The 23,731-nt window shown below is 39.8% G+C and overlaps 2 protein-coding genes and 1 long non-coding RNA gene across 14 annotated transcripts; 1 reads left to right on the forward strand and 2 right to left on the reverse strand.

Annotated features, from left to right (window-relative positions):
* Positions 1-819: 819 nt before the first annotated feature.
* LOC115666324 (putative PAP-specific phosphatase, mitochondrial) lies at positions 820-14,064 on the reverse strand. 3 transcript variants are annotated; one of them, XM_056316124.1, is made up of 10 exons: positions 13,933-14,064; positions 6,368-6,471; positions 5,748-5,959; positions 5,304-5,363; positions 4,100-4,488; positions 3,024-3,102; positions 2,880-2,930; positions 1,703-1,871; positions 1,289-1,413; positions 820-1,155 (listed from the first exon to the last, which is right to left on the reverse strand). In XM_056316124.1, the coding sequence occupies exons 2-9, from the start codon at positions 6,444-6,446 to the stop codon at positions 1,400-1,402; spliced, it is 1,053 nt and encodes a 350-aa protein (XP_056172099.1). In that variant the 5' UTR covers positions 6,447-6,471; positions 13,933-14,064; the 3' UTR covers positions 820-1,155; positions 1,289-1,399. The 3 variants fall into 3 exon arrangements, with proteins under 3 accessions (XP_056172099.1, XP_056172102.1, XP_056172098.1); XM_056316127.1 differs by lacking the exon at positions 13,933-14,064 and adding an exon at positions 6,599-6,973 and having other exon boundaries at positions 5,748-5,980; positions 6,378-6,471; XM_056316123.1 differs by lacking the exon at positions 13,933-14,064 and adding an exon at positions 6,599-6,973.
* Positions 820-14,331, reverse strand: LOC115673894 (putative PAP-specific phosphatase, mitochondrial). Of its 10 annotated transcripts, none has more exons than XM_056316122.1 (11): positions 13,933-14,331; positions 13,724-13,826; positions 13,067-13,278; positions 12,636-12,695; positions 11,466-11,854; positions 10,261-10,339; positions 10,117-10,167; positions 9,039-9,207; positions 8,807-8,914; positions 8,610-8,692; positions 8,128-8,457 (listed from the first exon to the last, which is right to left on the reverse strand). In XM_056316122.1, the coding sequence occupies exons 1-8, from the start codon at positions 14,137-14,139 to the stop codon at positions 9,055-9,057; spliced, it is 1,254 nt and encodes a 417-aa protein (XP_056172097.1). In that variant the 5' UTR covers positions 14,140-14,331; the 3' UTR covers positions 8,128-8,457; positions 8,610-8,692; positions 8,807-8,914; positions 9,039-9,054. The 10 variants fall into 10 exon arrangements, with proteins under 10 accessions (XP_056172096.1, XP_056172097.1, XP_056172091.1 ...); XM_056316116.1 differs by having other exon boundaries at positions 8,128-8,468; XM_056316121.1 differs by lacking the exons at positions 8,128-8,457; positions 8,610-8,692; positions 8,807-8,914 and adding exons at positions 820-1,155; positions 1,289-1,583.
* Positions 14,332-17,164: 2,833 nt separating this feature from the next.
* Positions 17,165-23,162, forward strand: LOC130139331 (uncharacterized). Its single transcript, XR_008817582.1, has 2 exons — positions 17,165-18,243; positions 22,988-23,162. It is a non-coding gene; the product is annotated as an uncharacterized LOC130139331 (long non-coding RNA).
* The last annotated feature ends 569 nt before the right edge of the window (positions 23,163-23,731 follow it).

Consider the following 23,731-nt stretch of genomic DNA (forward strand, 5'->3'; position numbering starts at 1 on the left):
TTAGGAAACGGCGCCAACAATGCGCACGTTATATGTTACTTATCAGTGGAAAAATGTTAGATCAAAATGAAATGTGTAGTAGACTAACATAATTACCTAAGTAAACCCTGAGGCTTTCGAAAGACTTAACGGTAGTTTCATAAATGACTTCTCGGGTCGGGTGTTCAGGTCACCCGTCCCAAATCCTATACCGCTTTTGTAAACGGGACCTCAAACTCGTCTAATTCGAAACTCATATAAGTTGCTACTCAGCTAAGGACGAGAACCCAATTTAAACTCGACCGCAATCCCGTGCTGCTCACTTCTCGCGACCGAGCTACTAACATCTTTACCGATGCTGATCATCTTGGCTGCTTCCTCAACCTCCTGTCCATGTTCACATTTTGTGTTTCACCATCACCATGAGATTAGGAGAGATGCGAGGAGATTCTAATTTCAAATTGATTTGCTGTAAATAATTGTCAGAACACCTGATTTCTTCCTTAATTTGGGTCAATCCAAATTCACCAAACGGCTGACAAAATGCCGACAGGAAAATTGGTTTCGACCCAGAGTCAAAAACGTTAGTCTGCTCAACTTCAAGTGTGGATAACGTTGAACTGATTTAGTTGCTGTTAATTGTGGGATTAGCAAAACAACATTACTCGAAAAAAAAAAAAGAATTTTCTGTTCATGGTTGGGAGAAACAGATGGTAAAAGTACAGCAAAACCAAAGGCTCTCCTTACTCCACCATTCAAGGAGCCTCAAGTAAATGACTTGATGGTAGTCACATTCGAGGCAAAAACTATTAGAGATCATGTAGAATGTAGAGTAAAAAATTCAAGAGGAAAATGATTATTGTGCAACAACTTTCTGGTATAACAGAGTTTTAGGACAGAGGAATTACTGCAGAGTTTCTGTTTCTCTACATGATTTTCACTAAAGCACAGATAGTTGACTTTTCATGAACTCTAGACTAAAGAATTGTCCTAATATGCACTGGACTCTATGTACCCTAATTTCATCAACCTTCATGCTCAGTGTGTCACTGGGACTGAAGGTTGATCAAAACAGTTTGTAATTAATGCATGTAACTGCGACTTCTTGAGTTATCGCATCGATGGTTCTTTGGACTTCCTTGAAAGCCTTTGTGCAGTCTCTTTTCTGCAGACATTCTGGAAAACAAAATAGATCAGCGGTCACTATATAGAAACGGTATTGAAGTTAGAAGGCATCAACATTATGCCGGAATCACAAGATATAAACAATCTAAAACATGTCCAAAATCTGCAGGAAACAGACACTCACCAGAAGATTTTCTGAAGATAAGGGACCTCAAAAGAGCACTTGCTTAGAGCTTCAATCCCAGCTTTCACCAAGAAGCTTATGTATTACATTCAATAGAATACATGCGTGGTTTTAACTCTTTTTTACTGCGTAGCAAGAACCACAAGAAAATGTCAGTCAATGAGAGCAATTACTGCTGATTAATTGTCTACTTACTGGTGGAGATATCATTGAGCTGGAATACCGAACTAATAGAAAAGTCTCTGGCTACCATAATATGCAGGATAACCCATCACATACTTGTAATTGTGAAATCCTCTGATTGAATTTAAAAAGGTGAGCTAACCAAATGCCCCACACTTGTGCGGGCGAACACAGAGAGAGAGAGAGAGAGAGAGAGAGAGAGAGAGAGAGAGAGAGAGAGGGTGGACGCACTCAAATCTTGAGCTTCCTCTAAAATAGATGAGGAACCAGAAGTAGTAATGCCCAAAATCTTGTCATGCAGGTTCCCATTAGACACAATAACACCACCTCTAGCAAATATGATTCTCCGTTCAGCGGCATCTGCTGCCAGATGAATTTGACTTCCTTCCCAATCGGTCACCTAATTGATGGTGGCCAGTTAGTCATGTAACACGTAAACCTAAACTTTTAATAGCACACTAAAAAGATTATGCTTCTACGATACACGTTATCTGAGCTGAATTTTCTCATAAAGTAGACAAGGTGTCCTTTCTTGGTAAGCAAGTCAAGTATCAGAGCTAATGTAACAGATAGAAATAAGGGGTTAGCAAAATCAATCTGATATTTGAGAGACAGGACGAATTGACAAAAAGTATATTGGGTTCCTTGGTTTGTACAAAAGAGTTATTTAACGAACTTCAAAATATACAAGGAAAAAGATGCGTGGCAAATTGCAAACATTGCAGATCCAGAAGCTGTTCATATTGTGCAGATGAAATTCATAAATGAAATACTGAATCAACCAAAAAAGTAGCTTCAATTGGTAGGAATGTGTTAGGAAATACAACCCAATAACTAAAACTATCAAGTGAAAAAGACTATCTATAAAGCCATCGTAAACCTGGAATGCAAGTAATAAGTAAATTTGAATTAAGCCATGTAAAGAACATAAATGAGCTAAATACCATGAACAAGAATATATGGGAGAAATACACAATTAAATGGGGCAATGAGAACATGACTTTGATATAATGTTATAACAACCAACCCAAACTTAAACTTTTGTTTTTTGGTCAATCAAAAGTTAAACTTTTAGCTGGATTGGTTGAGGAATCACTAAATGTATGAAAGCCCATTCTGCAACTGATTTGGGCCATATCTTAACATCATTTGTAATAGATTCATTCTATTAGTACTATTTGTCCATTGTGCATACATAATTCAGATTGTTGTCACTCTTTCTTCTCACATTTTTCTGGAAGTAGTAATTAGGAAAAGAGCCTAAACATACCAGCTGATCTCATTTGACAAACGCAAAAGCAAACTAACAAACTGCATTCAGTAATGAGAAATCCTGAAATATGAAAATCATGCAGAAGGAAAAACTTCACAAGTGATAGAGAAATTCTAAAGTCACGAATATATGTACCTTTCCTCCAGCTTCATGCACGCATATCATGCCAGCAGCATGGTCCCAAGCCTAACGACATTTGATGAAGAAACTTAGGCATGTTCCCTTGATTTTGCACCAGCCTGGATAACGAGAAATTTGTAGGAGAAACTCGGATAATACCTTGATTGAGGTTTGTGTTCTTGTTCGAAGAATATAAGTTGATGCCCTTCCTGAAGCAACCATCATATACTTGCATAAACTGTGAGAAACCAAAATGGAAAATCCCATTACTTCTACGGCAAGGAGTCATCTATCCCACCCAAAGGGATCATGATTGCTGATGGTATATACTGATCCACACAGAAAGAAGAGAAAACTGTGACAGAGAATGGCCTATTTGTGCAAAGAAGTCAGTGCAAAGGCTCTTGCAGGAAAAAAAGGACAATAAGCATCTCCTTTCACATAATGTGACAATAAATGCATGAAACAAACTGGCAGAAGTGGCTTATCTTCAAATTGGAGGATGTAGGACACTTATTGCCTTACGAGAGACTCCGTGTGCTATCTGTATACAATTATTTATACAATTATGAAAGTGTTTGCCCATCAAAATGACAAATCTAATAGCCAGGGGAAACAACCCTGTGAATATGGAAAGGAATTTTCATTTAAGAAAAAGGAATCGATATCTATCAAGGAAATACATGATGATTTAAACTGAATCCTGTTTTTTTTCTCCATAATTTAGAAGTCATATGTAATTAGTTCCATCCAGCTGAGAAGTACAACACACATTAATGATGGCCATATAGTCACCACATGATGCATCATCAGGTGACACAAATGGAGTTAATAAGGATAAGCCGTTTATTCATTTGAAAAGATGTGCACATGTCAATTGACAGATACGACTTGGAAAAATAACATTTTTCACAACATTGGGTATCACATGATTTTGTGAATGTAATTGATATTACAACAGTTACATCATTAAGGGCCTTTGATCCTTCTAGCCAAGCCAATAACTATTGTATCAAAAGAAAAATCTGATTGAATAATATTTCCGTAGAATATGATGGGAATTGTAAGCAAAGCACTTATAAGCAGAAGAGTGGATAGCAACAGTTTCCGACATTCTGGGACAGCAAAGAGCAACAATGAAAACTCGAGGGGAGCTTTTGCACCTACTCCAGAGGCAGAGTATTAAAATTAATACAAAAATGAAAAGATATTGACTAGGAAAAAGATGAACCGACCTTCCACAACATGTTGGCAGTAGAACAATTTTCCCTCCTCCAGGAGTATCAGTTTCCATTCTTGCTTTGACTGAAGTAGACAGGGGAAGTGTCTCCCATGTTTGACTCTCCGGAATGCAAAAACGTGCTTCATGAACTGCAGAGAACCCATCAACAAAGCACCTGGTCCAATAGGCTTCCTTTGCACTTGTGTTACTGAGCTGTGGTGGTAACCTTTTGGTCCATGTTCCACAGCCAACATGAGACACCATGATGATCTCAGATCTCGCATTGCTGATCTCATACTCCTGCAGCCCATCGTTGGTTACATTGGATAGATCTTGCTGCCAATTAGGGCATCCCATTGCGCCTGATACAACTTCTCCACCAACTACAAGTGCCAATCCTACCTGGGTTTATATTTGTCCATTCAGCCAAGAAAAGAAAGTTAAAACTTCCATAGAGTTGCAAAATCATATTTCCATATAATAATACAAGCAACAAAGCATATCCCCAATAAAAGCTACTGTTTCCCAATATCAAACATATATTACCAGCGGACTAGACTGCTTTATATTTATATATATATAGGGGACTATCAGCATCCACAGTGTTATGTAAGGATTCTTTCACAATATAAAAGAAGAGAGGTCAAAGAGAGGAGACCTGAGGCACCAAGTGTCCCATGTGTTATGCGGCAAGTGAAATTAAGTGAGGTAATAGGACTTTGGCCAGTAAAGTATCTTTCACCAAACGAGGGCGATTAAAATTTAAACTATACATTACTGCTACCTACATCTAGAAGAGCGACCATGATCACCTGCTCATGGGCTGAGACAGGTCTGTTATATGATGTTCAGGGCATATACTGATTGGAGTAATAAGGCAATAGGGGATCAGTATCATAAACCTAAACCGTGATAGGGACATTACAAACAAAATGGTATCAGGTGTCTTTGTGAATACATCAGACATTGAAACCAACTTAAACAGAAGTTCCTCCCAGATCCTTTCTCAACCAGCTTGAATTTAGACTTGGTCTTTTGTATACGTAAAAGCCTATATTTGGACTGCACTTAATATTTTGTTATCAAACTAACCTTTGAATGCTTAACATACCGGTATGCAGTTCAAAAGCAACTTAACAATTTCATTCTAAGCAGTCATCAATCTGGAGCTATTCCCCGTTAAACCAAACAACCAAAACCACCAGAGAGTATCATACCACATACAAGGACTCCCTTCCTTTTAGAAATCCTCGTGTCCCATCTATTGGATCCAGAACCTGCAGTGATCATTGTAACTTTAAGATCTACTATGGAAGAGCATCTCGCAGACCATATTACACTCCATACCCTGCTATTAAAGTCGAGCAATTTATTGTAATAAATGTGGACAGATACGCAACTTATCAATGTCAGAAGCAAATCCTTTGAGAGGCATGTCTATTCTCTTTTTATTTTACCAAACGGTGGACTGGGAGGAAGGTTTTTCAAGCCCTATATAATCATTTCCTAGCCATTCAAGTTGATGTTGGATTCTACAGCTACCTGTACAATCTCAGAGAATACACAATCTAACATCAAGTAAAAGCTCTGTTCTTTATGGAACGTATTCACACCAACCTTTAACTTACACCCTTTAAATAATAGCCAATTCATCTACATACCCAATACGAGGCTGGCTGCGATCCCATAGAGAAGTCGTTCTTTCCTCCTCGGTCAATAGCCTCTAAAACATCACCCTTTGTCAAAGGATGACCTTCAGAGCTCGCTTGATCAGTAACAGCATCCACCACATAACCCACCAAATCAGTAGAACGTATGGAAGCAGAGTCCTCTTCTGCCACTAAAGGAATGAAAGGAAACAAGTTTCCCAGCTCTGGCGAAACAATAAAAAAACCTCAGAAGTGATATCATATCCCAACAATAGCAGTTTACAATTGAAGTTTGGTCTGACTACTTCTTGCAAAAAAATTGCATGACATGCCCGAGATATTGAATAGGATAATGGCTGATTTTATCTTCTCCATTGATATGACTTTGCCGCCAATAGTTTCAACATATAAGCACATCAAATTACAGACCCCAGACAAGGCCATACTGTGGCATTGCCCGTAAAACATCACTCAAGTTCATTTTGCGGGTCAATTGAATGTCCAACACCAATTGAAGCCTAAATGCTCGAAAACGAGGTATCCATTTAGCATTTTCATACTACAAACTTCATGAATTGAATTGAGCAACGAAAGGAAACACGAAGCTTCACGCAATCACGCAAGAAAACTACCCAAACTGACAAGAGCTTTGCACGCCAAAGTCCGCAACAGTGACAGGTGTTTGGTCGGTCTTCTCGAGAATCTGACCATCACCCGAAAACAAGGCTTTCTTCACCTGACAATAAACATAACCATCAACACACAAGCAAAAGAATCATTCCCAACAAGCATTTACCCAAGAACAAGAACAAGAACAAGAACAAGAACAAGAACAAGAACAAAAACAAGAACAAGAACTGTACATCAACACAGAGACGGCAAGCTTGCTCCACAACGTCGGTGGCGGCCTCAAGCTCCCGGCGATACCTGGCGTCGTTGGCCGGGAATGGGACGCTCGAGCTGAGGCACCTGAACGGGAGCAATCGTCTGCGGACATGAGCAGGGGAACGTGGAGGAAGATTGAACCGGACGGTGGAGATGCGGGAGGCGGAGTGGAGGAGGACGGCCATGGCGGAGAGAGAGAGAGAGAGAGAGAGGCGTGGCGGGTAGTTCCGGCTGTGTCGGCGGTGGCGGCGGGGCTTGGAAGAGGGAAGCGTCGCCGCGGCGGTTGACGGTGGCGAGGCGCGAATGGGGTTAGTTAGATTCGGTTGAAGACCACGCAACGGTACATCCACGTTGCGGGTTTGACTCATATTTAATCCTCTCTTTTTTTTTCCCAATCCAAATTAATTTTCCTATATTAATTTGATTATGCTCTAGGATGGATCGTTTCTCGGCCTATAAGTAGAAACTGACCCTGAAGATTGAAATTGAGATCGAACTTAGCCGATTTTTTTTAACCGGCCGATGTCGATCTAGCTCCTAGTTCTAGACCCATTTTATATCTTGGGTGAAAAATCGAGATTTTATAATAAAATATCAAAGTTGCAGCATTTCACCACATCTGCAAAAGTACTTGTTGGTTAAGTAGCCATGTTTTTTTTTTTTTGTAAGGTAAGATGTATATTAACTTTTTAACGCACCACTTACAAGGAGGGGTTAGTCGTACACAAAAACCTTGTACCCAATGGGACACCAATGGTGTTCCAATGGGTAGAAGGTGTGCAAATTAAGTAGTCATGTTGTTGTTTGTTTATATTGAAAATCATGTTTCAATTCTCAACGGGTGTAAAAGTAATTTTTTTCTTTTTCCTTTTTTTTTTAATAAAAGAGGCTCTTAGAATCGGTTCAACTCGAGAGCCAAACTGGTTGAACCAGCTCCCAGCCTTGAAATCGGGGACTGAATCAATCCTAGGCCAGTTCTAGGTGCGCAAAACTGAGAACCAAACTAGTCCTCTCCCTAGAATCGGCATTGAACTGGTTGGTCCAAGTCGGTTCATTTTGATTCTCGAATTGAATTGGACTCGGAGCTCACTCCTTATCTTCATATGGCCTTTACTATTATGTCAAAAACACTCAAAAGTGCTTCTTCCTATCGGCAATCTGCTGGGAAAATCAGTTAAAACAATTGTGAGAACACCTGATTCCTTCCTTAATTTGGGTCAATCCAAAATTTACCAAACGGCTGAAAAATGTCTACAGGAAAATTGGTTTCAACCCCGAGCCAAATACGTTAATCTGCTTGACTTCAAGCATGGATAACGTTAAACTGATTTAGTTGCTGTTACTTGTGGGATTAGCAAAACAACAATCTTCGAAAAAAAAAATTCTGTTCATGGTTGGGAGAAACAGCTGGTGAAAGCATAGCAAAACCAATGGCTCGCCTTACTCCAAACATTCAAGGAGCTTCAAGCAGAAGACTTGGTGATAGTCCCATTCAAGGCAACTACCATTAGAGATCATGTAGAATGTAGGGTGAAAATTCAAGAGGAAAATGATTGTCGTGCAACAAAATTCTGGTACAACAGAGTTTTAGGACAGAAATTACTGCAGAGTTTCTCTCTCTACCTAATTTTCACTGAAGTAAAGTACAGATAATCGAGTTGTTCGTGCCTAGGGAATGTACCCTAATTTCATCTATCTTACACGGTCGATGTGTGAGCAGGACCGAAGGATGATCAACACAGCTTGTGATTAATGCATGTAACTGCGACTTCTCGAGTTATCTTATCGCACAGATGGTTCTTTGGACTTCCTTGAAAGCCCTTGTGCACCCTCTTTTCTGCAAACGTTCTGGACAACAAAAATCGTTTAGCTGTCACAAGAAAGAGAATGGTATTGAATTTAAAAGGCAATTAACATAATGCCAGAGTCACTACATACAAAAAATCTAAAAGATCACCCGTCTGAACTCTGCAAGAAACGGATACTCACCAGAAGCTTTTACCAAAGATAGGAACTTCAAAAGAGCACTTGCTTGAAGCTTCAATAGCAGCTTTTGACAAGTAGCGTACGTACTACATTCAATAGAACAAATGTGCAATGGTTTTTAATTGCTTTTCTGCATAGCCAGAACCACAAGAAAATGTCAGTTGATGTGAGCAATTATTACTGATTAATTGTCTACTTACTGGTGGAGATATCACTGAGCTGATATTCCAAACTGATTCAAAACTCTTTGGCTAGTAAGCTACCACCATATGCAGGATAAGCCATCACGTACTTGCAATCGCGAAATCCTGTGATTGAACTAAAAAGGCGAGCTAACAAAATGTCCCACAAGAGCGCCGGCCCACAGAGAGAGAGAGAGAGAGAGAGAGAGAGAGAGAGAGAGAGAGAGAGAGAGAGAGAGGGTGGACGCACCAAAATCTTTAGCATCCTATAAAAGAGACGAGGAACCAGAAGAAGTCATGTCCAAAATCTTCTTGTGCAATTTTCCGTTAGACACAATAATGCCACCTTTAGGGAATACGATTCTCCGTTCAGTGGCATCTGCTGCCAGATCAATTTGACTTCCTTCCCAATCGGTCACCTAATTGATGGTGGTCAGTCAGTCAGGTAACACATAAACCCGAACCTTTAGGAGCACACTAAAAAAGATTACGTTTTTAAGATATACACATGTCTGAATTGGATTTTCTCATAAAGTTGAAAAGGTGTCCTTTCTTGGTAAGGCAAGTCAAGTATCAGAGATAACGTTACAGATAGCATAAGGGAAAAGCTAGCAAAATCAAAATGAAATTTGAGAGACAGGATGAATTCGAAAGTACACTGCGTTCCTTGGTTTTTTACAAAAGAGTTCTTTAACAGACTTTAAAATGTACAAGGAAAAAGATGTGTGGCACATTGCAAACATTGCAGATCTAGAAGCTGTTCAAATTACGTAGACGAAATTCATAAATCAAATACTGAATCAACCAAAGAAAAAAGAAGCTTCAATTGGTAAGTATATTATAGAAAGTACAACCCCAAAACTTAAACTATTAGGACTACCTATAAAGCCACAGTAAACCTAGTACTCAAGTGATATGAAATATTAATACCCCTTCTTACGAGTAGATTGGGATTAAGCCATGTAAAGAACACAAATCGAGCTGAATAACATAAACAAGAATCTATCCGAGAAATGAATAATTAAATGGGGCAATGAGAAACATGACTTTGATACAGAAGTCATAACTTAGATTCTTCTCGTTATTACTATTTGTCTATTGTGCATACGTAATTCACATTGTCATCATTCTTTCTTCTCACGTTTTTCTAGAGGTAGTAATCAGGTAAAGAGCCTAAAAAATACCAGCTGATCTCATTTGACATACACAAAAGAAAACCAACAAACTGCATTTAATAACAAGAGAAGTCCCGAAATATGAGAATCATGCAGAAGGAAACTCAAACTTCGCAACTGAAGGTGAAATTCTACAGTCACATGTATATGTACCTTTCCTCCAGCTTCATGCACGCATATCATGCCGACAGCATGGTCCCAAGCCTAACGACATTTGAATAAAAAATTTAGACATGTTCCCTTAATTGTCCACCAGCCTGGATAACAAGAAATTTGTAGGAGAAACTCAGAAAATACCTTGCTTGAGGTTCGTGTTCTTTCTCGAAGAATGAAAACAGATGCCCTTCCTGAAGCAACCATCATATACTTGCATAAACTGTGAGAAACCAAAAAGGAAAATACCGTCACTTCTACTGCAAGGAGTCATTGGTCCCACTAAAAGGGATCGGTGAATGCTGATAATATATACTGATACACAGAAAGAAGAGAAAACTGTGATAAGAGAGAGAGAGTTACTACGAGACAGAGAATGCATCTTTGTGCAAGGAAGTCAGTGCAAAGGCTCTTGCAGGAAAGAAGGAGAATAAGCATCTCCTTTACCACGATGTGACAATAAATGCATGAAACAAACTGGCAGAAGTGACTTATCTCCAAATTGAAGAAATGCAGGAAACTTATTGCCTTACGAGATAATCTCCGTGAACTATCTGTATTCAATCATGTGTACAATTTTAAATGTGTTTGCTCATGGAAATGATAGATCTAATAGCCAGAGGAAACAACACAGTAAACGTTGAAAATTGTAATGTCATCTCATCATCTGATTTATTTTTATATTATTCCAAGATTAGATAATAGAAAGTAACAGAGGGCACTATTTCTTTAAACATTGTTCATGTTTGACATAAGAACTTAATCACGAGATAAATGATAATTTAATCTTAGTCCTGTTTTTCCATTTGTTAGAAGTAAAATGTTAATCAGTTTCATCCAGCTGAGAAGTACAACACACATTAAGAAAAGATTGTGATTGCGAACAATAGTGATGGGAGATATAATAGCCACACAACGGGTCATCAGGTGACAAATGAAGTTAATAATGATAAGCCATCGATTCATTTGAAAGCTTTGCACATGCCAATTGATAGATACGACTTGTAAAAATGACATTTTTAACGACATTGGGTATCACATAATTTGTGAATATAATTCATGTTACAACTATTGCAATATTAAGGGCCTTTGATCCTTCTATCCAAGCCAAATAAATATTAGACAGAAAGAAAAAATCGATTGGATAAGATTTCCTTAGGATGTGATGGGAATTGTAAGCAAAACACTAGTCAGTAGAACAGATTGCAACAGTTTCAGAATTTCGGGGACGGCAAAGAACAAATTTGAAAACTCCAGAGGAGCTTTTGCACCAACCCCCAGAGCTAGAGTCGTAAAACAAAATATACCCAAAAACGAGAAGATGTTGAATAAGGAAAAGGTTAATTAACCTTCCACAACATGTTGGCAGTAGAACAACTTCCCCTTCTCTAGGAGTATCAGTTTCCTTTGTTGCTTTGAATGAAGTAGACAGGGGAAGTTTCTCCCATGTTTGACTCTCTGGAATGCAAAAACGTGCTTCATGAACTGCAGACAACCCATCAACAAAGCACCTCGTCCAATAGGCTTCCTTTGCACTCGTGTTACTGAGCAGCGGTGGTAACCTTTTGGTCCATGTTCCACAGCCAACGTGAGACACCATGATGATTCCAGGTCTGGCATTGCTGATCTCATACTCCTGTAGCCTATCGTTGGTTACATTGGATAGATCTTGCTGCCAATTAGGGCATCCCATTGCACCTAATACAACTTCCCCACCAACTACAAGTGCCAATCCTACCTGGAAATTTATTTGTGCATTCAGCCAAGAAAAAGAAAGCTAAGAACTTATATAGAGTTCCAAAATTATATTTCCATATAATAATACGAGCAACAAAGTATATTCCGATAAAAGTAACTGCTTCCCAATATCAAACAAATAAAACCAGCGGACTAGACTCCTTTATATTGATATATAGGGGTATAGGGGTCTATCAGCATCCACAGTGTAATGTAAAAATTCTTTCACAGAAGAGAGGTCAAAGAGAGGAGGCCCAAGGCACCAAGTGTCTCATGTGTAATGCAGCAAGTGAAAGTATCTTTCCCCAAAAGAAGGTAATTAAAATTTACACTATACATTACTGCTACCTACAACTAGAAGAGTGACCATGATCACCTGCTCATGGGCTGAGACAGGCATGTTATAGGATGTTCAGGGCATACACTAATTGGAGTAATAAGGCAATAGAGGATTAGTATCATAAAACTAAACCATGATAGGGACATTATAAACAAAATGGTATTAGGTGTCTTAGTGAACACTTCAGACATTGAAACCAACTTAAAAAGAAGTTCCTCCCACATCCTTTCTCAACCAGCTCGAATTCAGACTTCATCTTTTGTATTGGCAGAAGCCAAGCATTGGACTGCACTGAACGTTTTGTTATCAAACTAACCTTTACATGCTTAACATACCGGTATGCATGTCAAAAGCAACTTAATATTTTCATTCTTAGCAGTCATCAATCTGGAGCTATTCCCCATTAAATCTAATAGCCAAGACTTCAGAGAGAGTAACATACCACATACAAGGACTCACTTCCTTTTAGAAATCCTCGTGTCCCATCAATTGGATCCAGAACCTGCAGCAATCATTGTAACCTTAAGCTCTACTATGGAAGAGAATCTAGAAGACGCCACATATCTAGCAACTAAAGCCAAGCAACTTATCGTAATAAATGTGGACAGATATGCAATTTATCAACTTCAGGAAGCAAATCTTTTGAGAGGCACGTTTATTTTCTTTTTATTTTACCAAGCCGTGGACTAGGAGGACGGTTTTTTTAAGCCCTATATAATCATTTCCTAACCATTCGATTTGATGTTGGATTCTATACGGGTACAATCTCAAAGAATACACAATCTAACATCAAGTAAATGCTGCTCTTTATACTACATATTATGCCAAACCTTAGCTTACATCCTTTAAATAATAGCCAATTCATCTACATACCCAATACGAGGCTGGCTGCGCTCCAATAGAAAATTCATTCTCTCCTCCTCGGTCAATAGCCTCTAAAACAGCATTCGTTGTCAAAGGATGATCTTCAGAGCTCGCTTTATCGGTGACAGCATCCACAATGTAACCCACCAAATCAGTAGAACGTATGGAAGCAGAGTCCTCTTCTGCCACTAAAGGAATGGAAGGAAACAAGTTTCCCAGCTCTGGCGAAACATGCAAAAAAACCGAGAAGCGATATCAACTCCCAAAATAGCAGTTCACATTTAAATTTGGTCTAACTACAATTTTCAAGTAGTTGCATGCCGTGCCTGAGATATTGAATAGGATATTGGCTGATTTTATCTTCTCCATTGACAAGCCTATGCCACTTTCAAATTATAAGCATATCGAATTACCGACCCCAGAAAATGCCATCCATAGTCATGTGAGTCGAGGTTCTTAACGGTGAATTCACCTATGCGCTACTGTGGCATTGTCTGATAAATCATGCCCCAAGCTCAGTTCGCGCATTGATCAAATGTCCAAAACTAATCGAAGCCTAAATGCTCGAAAACCATCGACCCAATTTTGCATTTTTAAACTACAGACTTCATGAATTGAGCAACGAAAGGAAACATGAAGCTTCATGTAATCACGCAAGAAAATTACCCAAACTGACAAGAGCTTGCACGCCGAAGTCCGCAACAGTGACGGGAGTCTGGTCGGTCTTCTCGAGAATCCCACCATCACTCGAAAGCAAGGCTTTCTTCACCTGACAATGAACATAACTATCAACACACAAGCAAACGAATCATACCCAACAAGCATTTACCCAACAAGAACAAGAACAAGAACAAGAACAAGAACAAGAACTGTACGTCAACACAGAGACGGCAAGCTCGCTCCACAACGTCAATGGCGGCCTCGAGCTCCCGGTGATACTTGGCGTCGTGGGCCGGGAACGGGAGGCTCGAGCCGAGGCACCCGAACGGGAGCAGTCGTCTGCGGACATGGGCAGGGGAGCGAGGAGGGAGATTGAAACGGACGGTGGAGATGCGGGAGGCGGAGGGGAGGAAGACGGCCATGGCGGAGAGAGAGAGAGAGGCGCGGCGGGTAGTGGTTCCGACTCTCTCGGCGGCGGCGGAGCTTGGGAGAGGGAGGCGTCGCCGCGGCGGCTGACGGCGGCGAGGCGTGAATGGGTGGGCCTAGGTAGGTTCGGTTCAAGGCCACGCAACGGTACATCGCGGGTTTGATTCGAATTGATACGCTCTCCTTTTTTTTTCCTCACCAAAAAGACAAAAAAAAAAAAACTAGAATATTGTTCTCTCGAGACAACGATCTTTAGCGGGAGTGATTCGTTTCAAAGTGAGATGGTTTCCGGCCTATAGGTAAGAACTGGCCTTGTGAGCCGCGGTTCCAATCTTTTGGAACTGAGACCAAATTGGTTGACTTTTTAAGGGTTAATACCATGAAAAATCTAAATTGGTACACTTGTGACAGTTTTACCTCAAACTAATTTTTTGACCACAAAAAATTCCAAACTGGTATACCTATGACAACTTTACTCTCCGTTAATTTCGGTTCAATTTTCTGTTAAATTTCTAAGTTGGATAACATGTAGTAATTGATGGATGTACTAATTTGAGCTTTTAACACAGATATACTAGTTTGTAATTTTTTACGGTATTAATTCAATTTAACGGAGGGTAAATTTATCACAAATGTACAAGTTTGGGGTTTTTGATGGTCATAAAATTAATTTGGGTAAATTTATCGCAAATATACCAATTTGGAGTTTTTCGTAACATTAACCCATTTTTTAAAGGGTTAATACCACGAAAAACCCTAAACTGGTACACTTGTGACAAATCTACCCCGAACTATTTTTTTGACCACCAAAAACCCCAAACTAGTATACATGTGACAATTTTACCCCGAACTAATTTTTTAATATTATTTTTTATTTTTCGAATTTTTTTATTTATTTTTTATTTTTTCTTTACTTTTTTTTTCCTTTCTCTTCAACCTCTGGCCGGTCGCCGGACCGGCGACCGGCCAGAGGCGGAAGCCGGCGAGGTCGGCCCCGCCAGCCATTGGCGAGGCTCGACCTCGTCGGCGTTGGGCGAGGTCGGCCTCGCCGTTGCAGGGCGAGGTCGACCTTGCTAGATCTAGCGAGGGCTCCGCCCCGCCGTTGCAGGGCTAGGTCAGCCTCGCTGGCGTTGGGCGAGGTCGGCCTCGCCCTGCAACGGCGAGGTCGAGCCTTGCCAAATCTGGCGAGGGCTCGGCCCCACCGCTGCAGGGCGAGGCCGACCTCGCCCAACGCCGGCGAGGTCGACCTCGCCCAATGCCGGCAAGGTTGGCCTCGCCCTGCAACGGCCAAGTTGAGCCTCGCCGGATCTGGCGAGGGCTCAGCCCCGCCGGCCGCTGGCGAGGCTCACCCTCGCCGGCGTTGGGCGAGCCTCGCCAGATCCGGCGGGGCCGGGCCCTCGCCAGATCCGGCGAGGCTCGACCTGGCCGTTGCAAGGCAAGGTCGACCTCGCCCAACGCCGGCGAGGGTGAGCCTCGCCAGCGGCCGGCGGGGCTGACCTCGCCGGCTTCCGCCTCTAGTCGGTAGCCGGACCGGACCGGCCAGAGGTTGAAGAGAAAGGAAAAAAAAAGTAAAGAAAAAATAAAAAAAATTAATAAAAAAATTCGAAAAATAAAAAATAATATTAAAAAATTAGTTCGGGGTAAAATTGTCACATGTATACCAGTTTGGAATTTTTTATGGTAAAAAAAAATAGTTCAGGGTAGATTTGTCACAAGTGTACCAGTTTGGGGTTTTTTATGGTCAAAAAAATAGTTTGGGATAAAATTGTCACAAGTATACCAGTTTAGGGTTTTTCGTGGTATTAACCCTTTTTTAAACGGGCCGATTCTAGTCTAGTTTGCAATTTTACACAAGAATAGGCCCATTTCATATCTTGGGTGAAAAATCAAGTTTTTATAAATAAAATATAGAAGTTGTAGCGTTTCACTACAAAAACATTTGTTGGTTAAGTAATTATGTTGTTATGTTTCAATTTTTGATTGGTTGAAATTTTTTTATTAAAGAGTCTCTTAGATACAGTTCAACTTGAGCGGTGGACCGGTTCAACTTGAGAGGTGGACTGGTTGAATCGGTTCCTAGCCTTCGAATTGAGAACTGAATTGATCTAAGACCAGTTTCTAGATGCACGAAACTGAGAATCAAACCGATTCTCGTTAGAATCGACATTAAACCAGTTGGTCCAGGTCAGTACATTCCAGTTGTCCGGTTGAATTTTTCTCGATGCTCACCCCTAATCTTTAGATAGCCTTTACTATTATGTCAAAAACTTAAATTGCTTCCAATCGGCTATTGGCTGGGAAAATCAGTTATAAAAAACATTTACATTGGAGCATGAATTTGAAAGATTGAAAATCTGATTTACACTTTTAAAATTAGAAAAATCATATTTTGGAATTTAATTTGGTTTCTGTCATAGCTATCGACCATTCCCTTGTCCAGACTCAAGTCCACGAAGGCCAAACTTGAGTCCTTGGTTGTTCATTTAGGACATTGCCAATCGAGTCTAGGTCCTAATAAGATTTGAGAAATCAAGTTGCAAACGATAGAGTTTATGAGAGCTCGTGCGAAACATAAGCGCCATCTATATCCCCCTGCCAGCAATCTGTTAGCTCCTTTGGGATCTGCCTCTGGAGGGTTGCGACAAGGACAAGTTAGACTATCAAATTGTACGATAATGTTAATTAGATAACCAGACTTGGAATTGCCCCTCTGGCAATGTTAGATAGAAAATATCTGTCTTGCCTATGGAGCGTTGCGACAAGGACAAGTTAGACTATCAAATCGTACGATAATGTTAATTAGATAACTAGACTTGAAATTGCCCCTCTAGCATTGTTAGATAGAAAATATCTGTCCAGCCCCTAGATCGCAATAAGAATGAGTTGGGCTATCAAACCGTACAATAATGTTAATGAGACAACCAAATTTAGAATTGCCCCTTTGGCAATGTTAGATAGAAAAATATTTGTCCACGGATCCGTCTAGCGTTGAGGCCCAGGCTATGCCTGTGCATGATTATCAACAAAATACATACAAAGAGAAAGAAAACTTTTCTTTTTGAAAATAATTGAGTTTATTTAATTGAGTACTTATGGTGGGTAGTTGTTAAACTTATATGAAGAGAGAGTATTGGGAAATCATAATTTTTTTTTACATAATTTGCTATAAGGGGTATTAGTGAAAAATTTAAATAAAGATCAAAAGAGTTAAAATAGCAAATGCATAACCATGATGTTCATGCTGGCTTCTTTGTACTTGCTAATAAATTTAGTCAATCTCCTCTCCTTTCTATGATCACATCATCTCTTCTCTCCCTAACTTATGCTACATAATTTGTGCCTCTAATTATATTATTAGCAGCATAGATCCCCATGAATATGATATTGATACCTAATCCTTCCCTTCAACAAAAGAAGAATGATATTTAATCCTTTCTGGCAACGTGGGACACCCCTGTCTATCCTTATCCCGAAGTAGCTATCGCAGCCAATTGTTTCCCCTCATTCCATCCCCTGTTTTGCAGCAAAACCTGGGGTGCCACCGATCTATATGAACAAGCTCGCGCAGCTCACGGCTTCAATGTGAAGTCATCTGGTTCTGGAGTGGTGTTTTTACTCGCATATGCATAGGGAGAGGGATCGGAGACGCGATGACAGACCGAGGATCGAAGTCGTGCGATCCCGCGATCAAGGGTCCGGGAGGTTATTGCTCTTCTTCTTCCGGTTCGGAGAGATTGAGGCGGCTCTTCTCGGGCGGAGCTGGCGACGGCTCGATGGCTCTCAAAGATGGCATTGGCAAGGGCAACGAGAGATGGTGGAGGCAAGCCGAAGAGTCTCTCAGAACCGTCATTTACTTGAGCTGCTGGGGTCCTAACTGATAACCGGGGCGTGCGTCTTCGCGCAAGCTGAGATGGAGTTGGAGCGCTGCCTTAGGCCCCTCGGTTACGACCGTCGAGCGCGGCGAGCCGTTTGGGCGAGGAGGTTGAGTCGATGCTGCCCTGAAAGACGTCAGCTTTTGGATCATGTCCTGGAGATCGAACCTCGGCTTTGAGGTTGCTTAATTCACAGATAGAGTTGTCAATGAGTAGGATCGTCCGCAGGTTTTGCCATTTTGCAAGTGTTGGGCTGTGTGTTGAAATAAAGCTCAAAATTTTTTGTTCTGTATTACATGACCAAATCTAGGACGAATAGTTCGAGGTCTAGCTGGTTTGTCGCCACGTTTATGACGACGATGCCATATTCATCTACCAAACAGGGCAAAAATAACAATATCATAATTCTTCTGTTCTGTACAAAAAAATGAATTTTTTCTGTACCGGTATATTTTAGCAATTGTTTAAATGTGAAAAAATCTTTTGTAAAAAAAACATACCGGTGACTTTTTTTTTCCAAGTAACTTATCAATATGTCTATTTACCAAATTTTTCATGAAATTATCAACCTTTTTCTTATAGTTTGCAAATAATGAATATTTGTAATAACTTGATAACTTTTGTCCGCACAACATACTAATAATGTTTCAAATTTCCAACCTATACTAGAGTAACTTAACTTATCAACCTTTGTTAGATTAAATTACCAACTAATTTTGGGCACCAACTCTCATTTTAGTTATCCACCTTTCTTGAATTGTTTGTTAATTTACAAACTTTATTTATATTGGTTTAGCAACCCTGCAACCCCTTACAACTCAAATGAGAGTTGATAACTTAATCGGAAGAAAGTTGTTAGGTCATTCAATAAAGGTTAGCAATTTCATATGATGGTTACTAAATTTAAGACATTGGTTGGAAAGGTAAATAAAAAGTTTTTAGTGGAAGTTTTTGTTTGTCATACATAAGAGATGCTGTTACTAAAAAAAAAACCAAATCAATATATGTAACTACCTCAAATGAGAGTTAGTAACACAAAATTGGTCTGTAACTTAATCAGAGAAATGTTGGTAATTGCTTTAATTAAGATCGGTAATTCCTAAAAGTAGTTGGTAAATCTAATGGTTTGGTAAGTAAGGTTATTAAAGCCAATAATTCATATAAAATGGTTGGTGAATAAAAAAGAACAAAAAGAAACATTGATAAACAACTCAAGATAGAGTTGGTACACCACAGCGAACCCGTCACTTAGGACGCGTCTGGCAATTTGCCAAACAGTAACAATTTCTATTCTTTTGTTCCCAGAATTAGTTTTGGAATAGAAATCCGTTTGGTAAATTTTTTATTCCCTGGCACAAAATTGTAAAAATTTGTTTGATTCTAGGAACAATAATCAGAAATGGAAAAAAATTTCAAATGCTTAGAAATTGTTTTGGGCATGGAATAAAAAAAATCATTTCTGAGCAGAATTAGTTTTCAGGAACAGAATGGTTGCCAAACGCATCCTTAATAGGAGAAAAACTGATAATAAATAAACACAACCTCCTTTGTGATAAATACTAGTAAAAGAGTGAGTTCATCATTCTACATTGTTCATCGTGAGTCGAATGAGTTTTTATGTGCATATCCGAACAAGCGACTCGATGCTAACGACCCAATTGAAGATTCTTCGCAAGATCTATGATGGAATCTATTTTTAGTTGCTTTTCCATTACACAACATCAAAATGCCGCCATTGAAAACTCATCTCTAAGATTCCATACCTAGTTTTCAATTTTGTCAAACGGGTTTTCTGCCAGAACGAAGATTCCTATTGCTTTGCCCTAGCACAATCCGTCATATATCTTATACAAACATTGCCAATCTCTCTAAAGTCGCATGTTCCTCTGTATTGAAGAGCCGGCCTAGCTTGGTGTTTCCTTGATGTTCTTGGCCAAATCATTCAGCCACTCGAAGCTCGTGCGCTTTACGTTTTTCCCTCTCTATATGTAAGACATGTATGGATCAACGTAGAGCAACCTCACAACAAAGACAGAAGAAAAGACATTAGCTCATCTGTGGCTAAGACCAGCAGCAACAACGCAGTCAGCTTCTTACTAATGATCGCGGCGTTCTCCATTCTCCTAACAGTTGCTGTGGCCAGAAGCGACGGAAGCAAACTCAGCGTTCGTAAGTCACTGAACTATATCGTTCTATTGTTGTGTTATATGAAATTCAAAATATATTGATAAACTGAAACTGAAAAAGGTACATAGGTTTGTGTTGATGATCGTTCCTTTTCACACACGTTAACTTTTATAGTCTACACAACGTAATTGCTTGTAAGGAGATAATATTTTAACGACGGTTACAACTGTATCTCCGCAAATTTAGGCCCCATGATCACATGTCGACCTTATCCACAAGCGGCTACAATTCCTTGTGTGCTACAAAGCTCAACTGTCCATTGATATCTTCATCTTCCACAGCATCCTCCCTTTCTTTATTTCTTTGCATCCAACACTTGGACCCAATTTGCTATGACATTAGCCATGTATTCTTTTTTCCATTTCGTCGATATGCTCATCGACCATGCACCATCATACATCGATAGTTGTATCTCATGGTCATCGATAATTATTGTATATGGTCATCGATAAGTGCCTCATTATCGGTAACTCATCGATAGCCATATCTGTTATCACTGGGCTCTATATTCACTTAAATCGACATCATATTGATTGCAAAGGCTTGGTTATTTTTTGGCATTAACAATATATAGTCCCTTTGACAATGCCGGGCCTCCATACTCTCCCTTCGAGCTTTTGTCACACGCGACACATCTCGTCTCCCACACGTATCTAGACTTAGACAAAAATTTAAATAAAAAATTAAAATTTTCAACCCACACATTGAGAGCAATGTATAACCACAATGTTCAAGCTATTTTAATTATCTTCCCTTGATCTATTAAATTATGTTTTGAGTTTGAGCCTATATATGAGACACTTGACTTGATTGAAAAATGAGATTGGCTTGTTAAACCGAATATGTTAGAAAGGAAAATTTAAATGCTAATGAATCACTTTCCTATTTTCCTATTTTGGATTAGAATTCTTATCTCGAAGGACTCACAAATTCACGTGAAGAGGAAAATATCTAAGTTTGACTGGACATGGATGGAATTTTCAGAAAGCGTGCAGTGGACGTCTTCTTATAAACATGTATCGAGGCTGCATAAAGGTCTTTATTCCACGAACCAGAAAAAGAAGCTCTTTATAGAAAGCCACAGGAGGACGAAAGAAGGGCCAAACGTTCAGAGTAGTGGATTTTCTCTTTTTTTCGGCCGAACCGTGAGTGCTTGATTTTAGTCGTATACAATGATTTGTACTTTCAACTTTACGTCTAATATACTGTGAATTTAGGCCTAATTTAGATGTGGAAAATATTCGAGCGTTTGAGCGATTGTGACCCCGGTTCTTCAACTATTAGTGGATTATTTGCTACTGGCACACCATGTGGAGTATCTACTGATACTTGGACCGAATCACGTAAAATTTCTGGAGTCTTTTAGGGCGCAAATGATAAATTTTTCTTCTTCGGCCCTATTTCTGATTAGAAATAGAAAAATATTTCTTAGACAAGTTTCTGAGTAAAAAGTAGAGTTTGATAATGATAAAAAAACTTCTCTTTCCGGAAAGGAAATTCGTTTGATAGGTTATTCTTAAATTTTTGTTCCTAGCGGGTAGCAGACGGGGCTGGCATCCAGAGTTGGATGGCGGGCGGGCATCGTCGGACAGTCGGCGAGGGGTAGAGGTGGATGGCGGGCAGTCAGTGTCGGGCGGCCGACGAGCGGCAGCGGCGATGGACAACCGGCGAGCGGCGGACGAGCGGTGATGAGCGAGCGGTGAGGGGGGACGATCGATGGCGGCAGGTGGCAAGGGACGGCCAGTGGGTTGCGGTGGGTGGATGGTGGTGGGCAGCGAGGGCGAGCAATAAAAGAGAGTTGTTATTTCTGTTTCTGTTTTAGATATAGAAAAATGGAAAATTTTAATTTCTTATTTCTGTTCCAAATCTATTTTTGGATTAAAAATTTCTTTCAGAAATAGAAAAATAAAATTATTTTACCAAATAGATTTCTGTTTCAAATCTATTATCAGCAACAAATTATTATTGCTCATTTATTTCTTTGATTCTTTTACGTTGATTTAATTGAAAGATTCTGTCAATTATATTACTATAAAGCATCCTGAAGATATGATATCTTATCCTTTCCTAGACACGTTGGAAAGCTTATCACCAAAGACGTGCGAAACTTTTTTTGCCAACGTAGGAAACCCAAGTTGGCCTTATCCGGAAGTAGCCATCACAGGCAATTGTTTCCACTTCCTCGTCCCACCATATGATCCACTGTTTCGCACAAAAACACGGGGTGTCTCCGATCTATATAAACAAGCTCTCACAATTCACAACTTCTATGTCAAGTCAACTGGTTCTCGAGTGCAGTTTGACTCACATATACATAGCGAGAGGGATCGCAGACACGATGAAAGACCAAGGATCGAAGTCGTGTGATTCCGCGATCAAGTGTCCGGGAGGTTATTGCTCTTCTTCTTCTGGTCTGGAGAGATCGAGGCGGCTTTTCTCAAGTGGAGCTGGCGACGGTTCGATGGCTCTCAAAGATGGCATTGGCAAGGGCAATGGGAGATGGTGCCGGCAAGCCGAAGAGCCTCTCAGGACCATCATGTATTTGAGCTGCTGGGGTCCTAACTGATAACGGGGCATGCGTCGTTGCCCCAACTGAGATTGAGTTGGACTGCCTCAGGCCCCTCGGTTACGACCGTTGAACGCGGCGAGTGGTTTGGTGAGGAGTTTGAGTTGATGCTGGCTTGAAAGATGTCGGCTTTTGGATCATGCCGTGGAGATCTCGAACCTCGGCTCAGAGGTCGCTGAACAGACCAGGAGATTAGTAAAAGAGTAGGATCGTCCGCAGGTTTTGCCATTTTGCAAGTGTAGTGTTGTGTTGAAATAAAGCTCAAAATGTTCATATGACGAAATCTAGGACGAATAGTTCGAGGTCTAGCTGGTTTCTCGCTACTTTTTGTGACGACGATGCCATATTTGTCTATCAAAAAAGGAAAAAAATAATAATATCAATTTCTCGTTAAGTCTTCACATAATTCTGTTGTTCTGCGCAAAAAAATGAATTTTTTCCGTACTGGTATATTTTAGTAAGTGTTTAAATGTGAAAAAATATATTGGCAAGAAAAATAAAAAGACCGGTGACTTTCTTTTTCTCCAAGCAACTTACCAATATGTTTATTTACCGACATTTTCCTGAAATTATCGACCTTTTTCTTATAGTTTGCAAATTTTTAGTTTTTGTAATAACTTTTGCATAGCATACTAATGTTTAAAGTCTACTAACTCTTACATGAAATTGCCAACCTATACTAGAGTAACTTATCAACCTTTGTTATCTTAAGTTACCAACTGATTTTGGGTGCCAATTCTCATTTGAGTAATTCACCTATCTTGAATGGTTTGTTAATTGACAAACTTTTATTTATCTTGGTTTGGCAACCCTTTACATGTATTAACTCTTTTTAGAGATTGTAATAACTTACAACTCAAATGAGACTTGGTAATTTGATCGGAAGAAAGTTCGTATGTCATTCAATAAAGGTTGGTAATTTCATATGAGGGTTGCTAAAGGTGAAAAACTGGTTGGAAAGGT

Source organism: Syzygium oleosum, unplaced genomic scaffold (assembly GCF_021117445.2).
Source record: "Syzygium oleosum isolate NSW1041296 unplaced genomic scaffold, Sole_v2.1 Sole_v2.11, whole genome shotgun sequence".
Taxonomy (NCBI): Eukaryota; Viridiplantae; Streptophyta; class Magnoliopsida; order Myrtales; family Myrtaceae; genus Syzygium; species Syzygium oleosum.

Bases quoted from the DNA above. Each gene is read 5' to 3' on its own strand.
- LOC115666324 (XM_056316127.1), bottom strand. From the start codon at position 6,805: ATGGCCGTCCTCCTCCACTCCGCCTCCCGCATCTCCACCGTCCGGTTC. The intron at 5,364-5,747 runs GTATGTAGATGA...TGATCACTGCAG, and splicing joins CGCAGCCAGCCTCGTATTGG to GTTCTGGATCCAATAGATGG. The intron at 2,931-3,023 runs GTATTATCCGAG...AAATGTCGTTAG, and splicing joins GAACACAAACCTCAATCAAG to GCTTGGGACCATGCTGCTGG.
- LOC115673894 (XM_056316121.1), bottom strand. From the start codon at position 14,139: ATGGCCGTCTTCCTCCCCTCCGCCTCCCGCATCTCCACCGTCCGTTTC. The intron at 11,855-12,635 runs GTATGTTACTCT...ATAAATTTCCAG, and splicing joins GAAGTGAGTCCTTGTATGTG to GTAGGATTGGCACTTGTAGT. The intron at 10,168-10,260 runs GTATTTTCTGAG...AAATGTCGTTAG, and splicing joins GAACACGAACCTCAAGCAAG to GCTTGGGACCATGCTGTCGG.